This window comes from Girardinichthys multiradiatus, chromosome 10, assembly GCF_021462225.1.
Source record: "Girardinichthys multiradiatus isolate DD_20200921_A chromosome 10, DD_fGirMul_XY1, whole genome shotgun sequence".
Lineage (NCBI taxonomy): Eukaryota > Metazoa > Chordata > Actinopteri > Cyprinodontiformes > Goodeidae > Girardinichthys > Girardinichthys multiradiatus.
This window is the reverse complement of record NC_061803.1, coordinates 16,440,864-16,455,835: the sequence shown is the minus strand read 5'-3', so window position 1 is coordinate 16,455,835 and position 14,972 is coordinate 16,440,864. Positions and strand designations below refer to the sequence as shown.

Genomic DNA, 14,972 nt, shown 5'->3' with positions numbered 1-14,972 from the left:
TGTTGAAGCTTAAAACAACATTACCAACACTTCACAGAGCTTGATGGAGGTCACATTTTGGGTTTGCATTAGGTTGGGTGATTGCAATGTGCAATTTCCTATTGCCTAAGAGAAACAATTCCTGTGACATGCAAGCTGTCACAGGAAGATGGTTTAAAATTCTAGAAAAATGTTATGAAAGTTTGCACATACTAATGTTGGGACCCACAGCCATGAGTTACAACAGGAAATGCGGTACGGACTTTTCTGGAACTTTCAAAATAAATTGCATTAACCTACTTCCGGCACAACTTAGGAATTGGGGGTAACAGCAAACTTCCCGTGATGACACTGTCCACATAAAACCCCACTTCCCCCAATGGTCCGATCTCTTCCACCCGGGACTCCGCTGCGAGGCTGGCCGGAGAGACAAGCGCACTAATGTCTCTTTGCTGGCAAAAAGACAAACTCTTCAAATTGGATCCAAGGGTGTCATAAGATCACGCAATCATATGCACAAGTTAAGTAATGATGAATTACTGTTGAAAAAATCTGGTATTCATTCATAAAAGGGAGATTAAGGTATAAGCAGTGCTTTACTTTCTCTCTGAGGCCTGCAGAAGCAAAGTGTGTTCCAGAGTTCCCTGCAGAGACGCGGTCTCTACGAAGCCGAGTCTGAAGGAAGGACAACGGCCCCGCATCACCGTGGTTACGGTAACGTGCAGTTGGTCAGCAGACAGAACGAGCCGTCTTCCAGCCACTGCTGCGGAGGTTAGCTGGAAGCTAACCCTTGGTTCACAGAGAGCGGCCGCACCTTCAACACCCCCACAGCTATGGAGGTTAGCTGAAAGCTAACCGTTTGTTGACTGTGGACATTTCTTCAAACTTCATCGTCACCCGGACAACTCCTCAACACGTTCATACGAGGTTTGGTGTTTGGACAGAATAATAGAGAAGGATTTAGATTGAAATGATCAAAACGTTTTTCATTTTATAAAGTTTGGTTTTGTTCGGGTTGAACTCAGCTATCTTGGTGCTAGCAGACTTATCTGCCGCACACGTGTTCAGTTTTGTGTTCTTTGTTTGTATGTTTTTGAAGTTAAGACAAACTTTACTTGAAGGGTGATTTTAAACAGAAGATTGATCATAACGCGCCGTCCGCGCTTATGCATTTTAACCCTTTTATTGATGGTATTTTTAAAAGGTGTGTGTTTGATTCTGGTGCTAAGCTATCAGCCTCCTTTATTAGTTTCAACTGCTAACAGGTAAGGACACGTGCTTGCTACCAAATAATATTTACCCAGAAAGGTTTAATTTTCAATCCAGTAAATAATGTGTCCCCAATATCATTTTACTAAATTTGATAGCTAAGTAAACAACATTAAGCCCCATTTCTCCAGAAAGATTTGGCTCTTTTCCAAAATACTCCCTTAAATATTTTACCAATTCCTTTAATAACATTTCTTTAAATATTATTTCAATAAATAAAGGCAGCTAATGAGACACCATTAAGAATTAGTCATCCAGAAGGTTGGTTTTATTCAGCAGATCATTATTTAAAACATTATTTTATTAAAATAATATTTTATCTGATATTGCATTGTGAATGGTTGTTTAAAGGTATGCTGATTATTGCTTAAGTTAGTTCCAAGACTAACCTAACTTCACTTCCAGATTCTTCAAGATAATCCTTGGTTCTCAAACATAAATAACATTGAATGGTAATGTTGCATCACTCCTTCAGTCATGGTTCTCAATCATCTTTAATCAACTTGTTTATATTGTACATAGCCCATTAGTCTTCGTTATTCTTTAATTCTGCTTGGTAGTTTAGTTGGATTGTTTTAGCATAGTAAAGAGTTTGTTGATTGAAATATGTTTGACTTTGAGTTGACTTATTTTTGTTAATAAATTCTTGTATTTTAAGAAATTGTGTGAATTCATTCCATGTATGTGCAGAGTTTTTGCTGTTCAATAATGTCAGAGCTCGTCTCACACCTTTCTATTTTGTCCTAATACCATCGCCTTACTGGGCTGGTATTCACAGGACAACCCTTAACAGATATTTGCTAAAATATTAAAATATTAATATTAAATATTAAATAATATTCTTAGATTCATAATCCTAATACTAACAAAAAAAAACTCATTTGACAGACTTGTCAATGCATTGTAATTACTTAGATAGCTATAACTGGTCTGCATTATTACTAGCAGTATGTGAAATTAAAGGATTTTTTTATCCATTTAAGTTCATTTATGACTGTGTTATATTATAAAATGTGTTGGTTCTTTAACTCCACTGGCTGTAAAAGATAGTTGCCATACTAGCTCTTGCTGAGAGTTAAAACAGAAAGAATGTGATGTAATTAGATCAATTAAGAAGTGTATGATTGTTTTTGGACCACGGGTACACTGTCACAATTAAAGGTTGAAGATGGCTGTGCTTCCTTTACAGTTTATTATGAGAATGCGTCACGTCTGAACAAAATTAAGTACAAATCAGATCATTCTTTTAAGGTAATTACATTTGTAAGAATACTTCTGCAAGGTACTACGTTGAGCTCGTTCTTTGAATAAACCTTGTATGTCATTGGCTCAGTGTAACAAACCAATGTCACAAACTGTATCCTGTAAATTTTAATGGCATCTAAACATCGTTAGCTTGTGATTTACGGAGATTTAGCTCTGTCTGTTTTCTGCTTCTAGTTTTGTGGATAAAGGGATAAGTAAAGAATAAATAACATTTGTTTTTGTCTTTCACCCACACTGCTAATCACAGATGAGCGTATTGCTCTAATTGGGAGTTTAGAGTCTTTCGCAAGGATGACATGCACCGGACAGGAAGCCATTTATGGATTCAACTAGTATATATTTTTTATTTGTAAACTGATGCTGAATTTGTGGTGATCACACCAGAAAGATTCTTTCTACTTCTGACTCAACCAAACACTAATATTTCTCCAGCATCACATCACCATTTCAGGGAACTTAATTTTCTTGAAGGTTGTTAGCATTTAAATAGGGGCTTTGATTGGCCTTTCTAGGAATCTTATAACCACTTCCCACTGAAACTTTCAATGCTTCAGACCTCAACTTGACCTCCATTGATCCTTAATTACATCATGAACAGAGAAGATAGCTTCCTGAAAGTGCTTTTCTATATTCTTGTGGCCCTCTTGTGCTCTGTGGTCATCACTTTTTTTTTTTTTTAGAGCACTCCACTGCTTAGAAGGCCCATGCCTGATGATTGTTAAGGTGAAGTTTGAGGTTAAAGAGAGATTTACAAGATCCTCCACACCTAGATCTAAAAGTAAAGAGATTGCAGCTTCTTTTTTTGATTTGGTTTCAAACCTAAAAACATGGAATAATCTCACTTTAATTGTTAAAAATAGATTTTTATCATCATTTATAAAATAACTTCTGTCAAAAAATTATTGCATAAATGCCTTGCACTATTACATACTGTTTTAATGTTATCAAATTTGTACATCAAATCAAAGTTAGTTTAAAATAAGAGATTGTCCGCTTTACCACCCGATTCACCCCAACCCCCCCAAAAAAATCCCATCAGGTAAAATATATAAAATTCTTTGCTTGATGTGTTTTATGCACCCCTGAGTTAAACTTTAAAACCAACAAGTTATGAACCGATGTCAGTGGTTTTAATTATTGTTATAACCCTGGCGCATGGTGGCAAATCTGTTGTCTTAAAGCCACTTAACTTAAAGGTCTGGCACAGTCTCCTTTGTTCTGGTAGGTCCCACGTCAGAACCACGGTAGATTTGTTGTGTTTGCTGGTTTTTGTTGTCTTGGTTATCTGCCGATTCAATAAGTGAATTTGAAGAATTTCAGGTGGATATGATTTGAAAGTAACTGGGAAGCTGTTTGTTTGAGTTGTAGGGAACACCATACAGCATGACTCTTCTTTACAAGTCTGACCCCTGCAGCCGTCCACCAAAGCAGTGCGATGGAGTGCAAAGTTTTTTCTGTTTTTGATTTACCCTGAGTGAGTGAAATGTAACACTAAAACAGACTTTGTTTATTTTACATTTTCAGTGAGTGCCTGCAGGCTGTCTGATATCATGATGCGAAAAAGCAACATGTTTCCAAGTCGGAATACGGTGCATGGGGGCAGTTAAATCTAACCAACTGAGAGGAAAAGTAGGGTAAGATTAAAATCCGTCTGACTGCAGGGAATGATCAGATTTCATTTTTTTGGTTGAAAAAAATAGGGAAGCAAAACCTAAATTTGCTTGTGCTTCTTTACAAATGGCAGGCAGTTGCTCCACTTGTGCAACATCCAGACATCTACTGTATGATCCATGTCATAAATTATTTCATTATCACAAGAAAACGAAATATGCAGTCAGTCATTTTCTACCGCTTATTTCATAGTGGGTCGCAGGGGAGCTGGTGCCTATCTCCAGCAGTCTATGGGCAAGAGGCGGGGTACACCCTGGACAGGTCGCCAGTCCATTGCAACACACAAACAACCATGCACACACTCATTCATACACCTAAGGGCAATTTAGAGTTACCAATTAACCTAACAAGCATGTCTTTGGACTGTGGGAGGAAGCCGGAGTACCCGGTGAGAACCCACGCATGCATGGGGAGAACATGCAAACTCCATGCAGAAAGACCCCCGGTCGGGAATCTAACCCAGGACCTTCTTGCTGCAAGGCAACAGTGCTATCAACTGTGCCCCTGTGCCCACCTCATGACAATGGATGACTTTCTTGTGATCTTGATATTAAAAAAAAGTTTCCTTGTAATAATCAGTGATGCCTGTAACGTGTTACTCTACTGTGGCCACTTTTTTCAATACCGACTAATCTAAAGTGTTACTATTTCCAAAATAGTAATCATATTAAAGTTACTTATCTAAATCACTGCGCGTTACTATTTTTGTAGTCTTCCCTTGTTTGCTTTATTCTTGCATCTCGGATAGTGATGTCACGTATGCAACACTAGGACACAAGCAAGCAACCACTGAGTGACACAATGCAGGAAGGAGAAAGATGTGTGTTTTCTAAGTGGAAATATAGTCACTACTTTGAGTTTGTGTCATCTAAAGATGATAATATATGGATTCGTTGTACTCTCTGTGCTGGCAATGGCGACAAAGCGGCTTTTCAGTCTTGGGGGGTTAGTGCTCAGACCTAGAAGAAATAAACTTTTTGACAAGAGGTTCGAAAAACTTCTGTTACTGAGGTACAACCACTGGTTCACTCGCACCACACCACTGTTTCACTCAAAGCCATTACAGCTTAAAAATAAGGCAAAGAGACAATAGAGCTTGCATGTGGTGTTATACTCCATGTTCATAAAACATGTTAAAAAGGTTTTAATAGTTAGATTTATAAACAATGTTGATTATAAATGGCAAGTTTTAAATAAATATGTCAGGACAATAAAACGTGTAATGTTTTTATTTTTTAAAAAGTATTTAAGTAAAGTCAAGAAACACTTATTTTCTTAATCAAATTTGTCAAGTGAAGTCAAGAAAGACTGTCTTTTTTTATTTTTTTTAATCAAAAAAGCATTTATGTTAAGTGAACTAAAAAAGACTGTTTTTATTTATTTTCAAAAAGTATTAAAGTAAAGTCAAGAAGGACTGTATTTTTCTTTTTGTAAAAACTTAGTTTTTCAGTTAACAGCTTTTAGGTTCAACTTAAAATGTCAGGAGCTACAATGCTACTGATGAAAATGCACTTAAAAAAAGTGAGTATTGGCAAAAGTGGTTGTCATTTTTATGGTAAGGCAGAGGGAGGGGATGTTGTCAGCAGCTGCTAAATATAACTAATAAAATAACTTGGAATCAGTATAGAAACTTAGTTACTTTTCAAAGGAATAATCAGTAATCAGATTACTTTTCCAAGGTAACTGTGGCAACACTGGTTATAATGGGAAAATACTTAACCTTTAAAGGAACTATCCCTAATCCTCCACAAATTCGAACCATGAGTGAGAAGAACAGTTTAGTTTGAGGTGTAAGCTCCGCCTCCAACCGTTTTTTCCCTCAAAATCCCTCCTCTCCTTCCTGGTCTCCTCCTAGTCAACATGCACAAAACTAAACACGCGCCTCAAGATCGTCCACAGGCCTCCGGAGGAAACAAGGCTTCATCGAGAGACTTCGTTTTCTTTTACATAAAAATGGTTACATCTGGGGTAAATGATATTTTAGGCAATGGAGGTATCACTACCTTCCCTTGTGCTTTGGCAGCCATGCTGTTCTGTTTACATACCCTGATGAGCACGAGCTAGAGGAGCTGCTGCTTAGAAAAGGCTCCACCCCTCGTTGTGCCATTGGCAGAGAACAGTCGTACCGTGTTGTCCCCAGTTCACTGCTTATTCCTACTAAAAAAAGGCCTTGACTCGCTCGATTTCGCAATCAATTAGTCAATTGTTATTATCAAAGTACATCTTTTAGTTCATAATACATTGTGTAATCAATTTTCTTAACCAGACAAAAATAAATTTTGGTATAGTTCCTTTAAGCTTGCAAGATAAATGTGGTTTGAAAATCTGTGGTTTTTGTCTTCCATTAAACAGAATTGTTCAGTATGTCCGTGTTTCAGACTTGTTAATCCACAATGAAATAACTGATGCTCTGATTGGAGTTTATGGGTTACACCAGGGGTTTTGTCATTTGACTCTGGGTCCACATTTTGCTCAGGGGGTTAGGTACAGTGGGCTCCAGGGTGTGATTGTGGTTTGGGTCATGTGGTATTGTAGATTTGTGTGGCATGATTGTTGTGTTATTTTACATTTACTTCAGGTGTTTCCTCACTAACCTGCAAAATTACGTTCCTTCATTTTCGCACTGTTTGTTTAATTCAGCTATCTATTGATTTATTTTAATGACACATATTTACAGATATTTTTTTTTTTACTTTATTGTTTTTTATACATTTTCTTTGTTTTATCATTGCTAATGTGTTTTTATGTCTTTGTTTTTAAACTCCGTAAAGAACGTTGTGTTACACTTGCCTTATTATAAAGCTCTTTACAAATATTGATTGATTGATTAAAATTGATTAAAAATAAATATTTTTACCTGAGCATCTGCACCTGAGCCCACATCATCCTCAAACACCACCCCATGCAGCTTCTCTGTTGCCATTGTGTCGCAGAGATGTGTTAGCAGGTCTCGGGGGTTGGTGTCGTTGACAAGCACGGTCACAGGGCTGACCACCACTGGCAAGTCGACGAAGTTCTCCCCACTAAGGCGACCCCTGACCTCGCTCTGGTAGCTGGAGCCGCTGAACACCACCGCTACGTTAATGGACGAGTGGACGAGTAACGGCCGAGCCTGCAGCGGGGCCAAGAGGAGGACAAACAGGAAAACTGGAGGCCAAGAAGAGTGAGGAGGAGGTCTCCTGGGAATGCCCATGTTGGCAGACTACTGTCTGGAAAGGAGGGGAAGAGGAAGGGGGAGAGAAGCAAAGAGAGCAGCAGTCACACATACAAGCTTCTTTACCTTTATGATGTTTTTGACATGAATCCTAATCCATCACTACACATCCACCCCTTATTTCTCTCCTCTGTTTGACCCTTTTGAATGGCAGGATTAGCCTTGAATTTAGACTCTTCTGTCATCATGAAATCTATGTGTGTATGTGTGTCAGAGTCAGTGTGCATGTAATCCTCCATAATCCAACCCCTAGTGTCATGACTGTAATCACCTCTTCATGTCTACACATCTCTGATTCAGCACACACACACTCACACAGACAGGATGCCAGAACTTTTGCACAGGTCCTCAATCCTCATCACTGGGATTACATTACGATACTTCCGACAGCATAGTGTGTTTCCACATGGTATGATTTCTGAAACACTCAAAGTGACAACGCCACTCAAACAAGTACATTCAGAGCCTCAATAAAAAATTTTTTGGCTGTGTTAAACAACTTTAATTGATTTTGATTAAACTTTATTAAATATTCATGAATATGGTCAACACTGTCAAAATAGCCTCAAATCCAAAAAAGCTGAAATACTGATTTAAATATAAATGCAAACTGAGAGCATTCATATGGAATGTATTTACACCCATAATTATTTTGAAAACCGTTAAGATATTAAATGCATTCATTTTAGGTTTTTTGGCAACAATGCATTTACAGAGAAGTTTGGATCTGGATTGCCATGATCACTACTCCAAAAGGGAATAAACAAAAATGTTAAACATTTGTTTTTTTTCTGTTTCTAAAAGGGTTTACCGGTTGTGTAGTGTACACCAGCACACCAGATTTGACCTTTCACACAGAAGAATTGTTTTTCATCACCTTGTTCCAAATATGCTTGGCAGAAATTGGGTCTAGTCACAACATTCTCTTGCCACTAGAAAAAGATTAACTCTTGTATGACCAAAATCATACATAGGCTGCCTGGGTTTATTTTGATTTTATGACTGTTTTATTCTCAGAAAACCTCTACTGTCTGTATCTGGCAGTGTTTCAGTATTACTGTGTGTTTTTGACTGTGTTTTAACAGTTTAAGGGGCAAAACAAAACTTCAATTCCTGTTTCCACTGATTGGATGGTAGCAAGAAGGTTTAGGTTAAAATATATTAGACATTTTTTAAAACGGGATTATTACAAGATTTCCATGCTTCAGTTCATGATAGTCCAGGATGTAAATCATATGTTCTTGTTATTTTGTGGAACAAAAGGTGAAAAGTTTAGAACCCTCTGATCTTGACTCGTTAATACAGAGTTGTGTTGCTGGGAAACATCCAAAAATTAAAGATGCACAAATCAATAAGGTAAACTCAGGATTTTTTGCTGTGATCAGCTCTGTAAAATTATCTCAAGCCAAGAAGTAAAAAAAATAAATCAGATTTTTCTTTCATTAAATGCATCAAAACTAAGAACTCCCAGCATTTAAGGTCTATAAACACATCAACCAACCAAGGATGCTTTTATGCACTTAAAAATTCAATACAATTCATAGATTAAGAACATGTGCCTTGATGCATAAATTGGAATCTAAAATTGTTATTTCTGTTTAAAAAAATAACAGAATCGCATGTTTCATTATTTTCATGTCTTTGGACATGAAATTAATTATTATTATTATTATTATTGTCCGAGAGGGCTAACTTGTATTGCACTTCCTGCATTGATTTTCATTTCAGGATGGCAAGGTACTATATGGAGTGTTTTGATCATCTGAATCTTTAGTGAATCATTTATGTCAGGCTGTTTCATACTTGTATTTTAAAGACCTCGTTGGGAGGCAGCAAGTAGGTTCTGTTTTGGATCCCGATCTGAGCTTTTTTGTGTGATGGTTCCATGTTTTCCTTGTGCATGCGTTGGGTTTTCTCTAGGATAATCCCAAAGTCCAAAAATAATTAATGCTAGGCTAGCTGGTAGCTCCATGGTTGTCGTATGGAGTGACTATACAAATGCATGGTTGTTTATCTCTTATTTCTCTGCGCTGGTTGGTATGATTGGTGACCTGTCTACCGGGTATAGACAAACAGATAAATTCTATTTTACAAAATTTGAAGAATGTATGTAAAAAATTATTTATTGAACAACTGTTACTCCATCTGCAGGAGATTGAAATGCTTTCCTAAAACATATATAAAAATTGTAATAAATGTGACTTTGGTTGTTAGTATAGTTAGGGAGTGACTGCTGTTCAGTTCAAAATAATTCAATTCCTTGTTACCATCAGATGTTACCATGAGGGATTTTGACCTATCTGTTCATCCTGACATAATCCTTCTGTGGATCGTGGACTGTGGTTCTACAATAATATCATCCTAAGAGACATAAGTAGTGCTGTATGTGGGCATGTTGCTAATGTAGTTATATTTTTTGGTTGTCGTAGGGAAGGATTAGGGCTTGGATTACTGTTTCTGTGATATGAAAAGATAAATAATGCTTGTTTTTATTATTCACCCTAGTCACTGTTCCAGATCAAGATTAATGCAACATTTTCGGAAAGGACACAGGATGTGATGAGATCTTAAACAGGCCGAGTCACCTAAAGGTTTGAGTAACCAAAATGTTTGACAGTTTAGACTTCTTATACAAAGGTCATATGAAACAATAGGCAAAGAAAACTATAATACTAACAATATATTATCATATATTTACAGCTTTACTATGAACATATTTAGAATAACAAAAATGTCTATAACATGGTTCAAAATAAGAGAACAAATGGAAAACAAATAAATGTAACAAGGAGAACAATCCAACGTAATAAAAAAAGAACCTTCTTTAAACTCTGTTTAAATTATAGGTTCTTTGTGTTAAATTGGTCACTTCTATAATTAATATTTCTATATTCACTTCCTGAACAATTCACAGCTTTCACCATCTGCATATGAATTAGGTTACTTCATTAGAATGTTTGCTGTTTGAAGATTGACCCCTGTTGGAGTATTACCTTTGAACCTTTGGTAAAGCCAGAAGGGCTTTCATACAGCAAAGAAAGGAAAGAAATAAGAGAGATTTTCATGTACACGGGCATATTTAATAGTTAGGATAGGTTACACAGGGAGTCGGTGGCCATCAGAGACTCTCCCCTAATGAACAACAACTCCCAGCTTTGATTCAAAGCACCATAGAGTTAAACATGAACCACCCCCTTTAACTCTCTTCACTTTCCTGCCACACCAATCATTTCTCTTAACATTTTAAGCTCCTGGGCCTTAGGTGTCCACATGAAGAAATGTACAGTTTAAAAACTAGAAGCAATCTGTTGTTTTCAGAAACAGCTAGTCGAATGGAGCAGTCATTAGTTAAAAACTGCCTAATTTGAGCTGAGTTTGTAAAGGGCCTCTGACACTGCATGTTATAAACTGTTTCAGATTTTCCCTCATTACAACCAAAATTTTATCAGGACTTCATATGGCATAAAAATGAAAAGAAGCATGCTATTGTAAGGAGTAAGTAAAAACATACATTTTCAGTTCCTTGAACAAATAAAAGTCTGAAATGTGTGGTAAGCATTTTGCCTTCTAAATTAAATATAGTGAAACCACTTCCCTTTACAAGTCACCCAATTATTCATTTGTGTTCATTTGTGTGCAATTTATTCTTGTATAAATCCAATTGTTCTGTAAAGGCTTCCAAGGTTTGTTAGAGAACAGTAGTGAACAAACAGCACTATAAAGACTAAGGAAAAGAGCAGACAGGTTGGGAACAACGTTGTGGAGAAGTTTGAAAGATCAGGTTACAAATTATATCCCAAGTTCGAACTCATAGAGCAATGTTCAATCTATCAGCTGCAAATGGAAATGGTCTTGCACAACTGCAAACCTGCCTAGAAGTAGGACGCTTGTCATTGGCTGCAAGACTTGAGACTGGGGTGGATGTTTACACCATCTAGCAAAATAACAACCCTTAACATACAGACAGAGCTAAAATTGTATTGTTTAGATTAAAGCATGTTTGTGTGTTAGAATACGTCAGTCAAAGTCTAGGCCTAAGTCCAATTGAGAATCTAAGGCAAACGTTAAATTGCTGTTCACAGCTGGTCTCCATTTAATCTGACTGAACTTTACCTATTTTGTAACAAAAATGGGCAAAATGTCAATCTAACATGAGCAAAAGAGGTAGAAATATACATTCCCCAAAGACTTGCAGCTGTAATTTTATCCAAAGGTTATTGTAAAACATCTTGTATCTGGAGGACTGAATAAAAATGCATGACACGTTTTAGATTTTTATTAGCAAAAGAATTTAAAAACCATGTATCATTTTCTTTTGAGTCCACATTTATGCACAATTGTTTGTTGGTCCCTCATACAAAGACCCCACAAAATACAATGAATCTTGGACCTTAGAGAGAAGCACATTCATGCATTTCTTAGCTCAACTGAACAACAGTGTTCCAATTTTAGATATACAAATTAGACAAGACCCTTTAGGGGACATTGATGCACTGGTCTATGCAGTGTCACCGCAGAAGAGGAGAACAAGAAAGCCCAAAAATTAAAAATAAAGTTATTTCTCACCAGAATATCAATGCAGGTTTTGTATACTTGTTGAACGTGGGATACAAATTATCAACAATGGGAGACAGAAGATCTCTCCTCACCATATCTCTTTAAAAAACATTGTTTTTTCTTATTGTACTCATGATATGACCAGCATTTTGTTTATCTGTTGTGTGTTTGGCACCCCCTGACTGAAGTTATTATTGTCCCTGCCAGTGCAGACAAACACAATGGAGAAAAAAATCTGGGCTGCATGTGGACGCGCACAGAGACCTCTAATGGACCCCGGTGGAATGGTTCCGGATCAAAGATTACGTCACACAGGCTTTGTGGTATGAATACTTTAGCAATCTGGAATAGAGAGTAGGTTACCTGAAATGTATACTTTTGCTTTGATTATTGCAACATGCAAAAGACCTTTTGATTGTTTGATTTGTGTCATTTATTTAGAAAATATGGATTGGATTACAGTAGCATAGCCATAACCTGGCATGTGAGAGGATTTGTCATAAAAAACACTGGGGAAGTGGTCCATTGAAAGTGTTTGCAAAAGGGCAAGTACATTAAATGATTGGATGAACCATCTGTCTCTCACCATAAGCCAACTTCAACCAATCAGGCCAATGAAAGAGAGTGAATAATAATAATAAACCAGTGGCACTGACTGATAAATCAAATCCCTGTTGAGTCAAGTCAAAAGAAGAATATACAATGAAGGATTTATCCAACCACTGCCTTCACCACACAAATATGGACTTGAAGCTTGGCAAGATGTAATATGCTATGGTAAAGATCTAACACTAATGAAAATCCATCTTTCTCTAGAAAATTATTTTTCGGTCATAGATGCACAGATGGTTACGTTTTTTTACTAGTGACTGCCTGACCTACTTGGCGTCACAGAAGAGGTACTGAATAAATGCACTAATCATGTTAGCCCAAAACCAAAATGGAACCTGTCCTGCTAGATAAAGTTTAGGTTGGTCTTATCTTTCTAGCCAAACAATAGGGTTTATATAACGAAAAGAAATGTTAAAGTTCACAATTTTCATATTGCACTAACATGCATATTAAGCCGGGCCAATGCCACAATGGTTGAGCCACTCAAGACACTGGAAGACTGACTGCTCTATCAAACTAAAAAAAAATAATTTCACTGCTAAATCTTCACTCAACACAGAGTTTATTTTGGTTATCTTGTTTGAAATACAAAAGAAGCAACCTTAAAGTATTACTTTAAATAGATATTGTCTGGGCCTAGGTTTTGCTCTTCCATTTGGTATAATCTGCTGTATGCTTAATTAGCATTATTAGAATAATTTGTTGGTATGTCTTGTGGCATTGAATAAGAGTTTCACCTGAAATCAGTTAATCACACTGCATTGTGACACATGGGTGAAGCTTGTTGTATAATATTGTTTTTTCCATCTATGTATCGAAAAAAAGAATTGGATCGTTGGCAGTGAATTGAGATATGAATTATGTCAACCACAGACCAGAGATACACAGCCCTACTAACATACTGCATATTTTTCAGTCACAAACACAAATAACCTGTTTGTGTGAAAACATAAAAAACTAGCTAACTACATTTACTCAGTTTCACAAATATGAAAATCAGCACAATTGGTTTTGAATGTCAATTATTTTTTTACGCAAAGCGGCCGTGATACATAGATTCTGAAGTATGGCTGGTGACGTTAAACTTAAAAGGGAATTAATGCTGCCTAACAAAAGAAGAAGACATTGCAAAAACATAGATGTGAGGTGAGTTAGCAAAAAAGTGTTTACTGTGTGGATCAGTTGACTGCATACCAGGTCAAGTTTTCATTTCAGTGTATAATCTGCTGGCAAAGTACAACATGACAGGGTCACAGATAAGCCCTACGTGTGGATGTGAGTGCAGAAAGTAGAAATTTTTTCCAGGTTGCTTGCCGTTACAACATCTTATAAAAAAGGAAATCCACACACAAACGGCATGGCTTGAATCATTTTACAGAGATTATATTGGAAATTAAGTGAATGTTCTTGCAAAGAGGTCAGAGTGGGATACATGTGAAAAACACCATTACACCAAATTGCCAACATGGTAAACGTTTGATTTCAAGTTATGTGCTTTTTTTCAGCATCTACAGTGAGGATGTTGGCAAACTGCATCATTGATATGTTTTCTGTTATTATGGAGCAGCTTAATTATGCAGAATAAACTTAAATCGAAACCTGCCTTGGCACCAACAAGATTTAAAAAATCCAGATATATCCTTAAAATGTAATCTATACAATTTATATACAGCCGCACTGATCAAGATTAGTGTGAAAGCTGTTTAAAAAATAAAAAATACTGGTCATACAGGCTTCCTGACATACATTTTTGTTTTTACATGTTTAGCTACATTAGATGAACCTTGTAAGCTCTCCCTGGTCCTTTGACTGATTAATATAAAGTTCAATCTTTTATCCACAAAGAGAATCCATTACCTGAGTCCTACAAATATCATAATGTTCATCATGAGCAGAATGGATGAATTCTGTACCAGTTGTACAATCATTGTGTAAACTCATGGGATAGGATGTTGTCTGTATGCGGAGTAGTCCGAAATAAGCAGAGAGGAAGAAGCTCAGCATCATCAGAGAATAATCTACATGTCTGTCTTGAACCTGGGTTTTTCCCCTGCTTTTGCTTTGAATACATTAATTGGGGTGGATGAATTAGTGGGCTTACATTAACATATTACACTGCACCCTCGCATCAACATCCTGCTCACAAAGCACTCTAATGCTGGATGAAACATTTAAAATCTTTGGAGATAATTTATGCAGACTTGAGGTCTAGGAAATCCCAAAGTGAGCCTTTACTCTGTAGCTGTCTTTCTAGTGTTATTAAAACAAATCCTGGAATTCCCACCAGGCCTGAAAGTGCCCTACTCCATACATCAATTTATATTCTTAGGGAAGTTCAGCCATCAGACCTCTAGTCAGATGGCTGAACTTCTCCGCTCTATGAGCCTTGCAAACCACATGATTG

At 36.9% G+C, this 14,972-nt stretch overlaps 1 protein-coding gene across 5 annotated transcripts in view; it reads right to left on the bottom strand.

Moving 5' to 3' along the window:
• LOC124875669 (glutamate receptor ionotropic, NMDA 2C-like) overlaps nt 1-14,972 on the bottom strand; it is a 103,904-nt gene that overhangs the window by 76,821 nt on the left and 12,111 nt on the right. For 3 of the 5 annotated variants that reach the window (XM_047377958.1, XM_047377963.1, XM_047377959.1), the window contains exon 2: nt 7,043-7,394. In XM_047377958.1, the coding sequence (XP_047233914.1) occupies nt 7,043-7,378 (336 nt within the window). In that variant the 5' untranslated portion in view covers nt 7,379-7,394. The remainder of the gene's footprint in view (nt 1-7,042; nt 7,395-14,972) is intronic. The other 2 variants (XM_047377961.1, XM_047377960.1) reach the window with 1 other exon arrangement.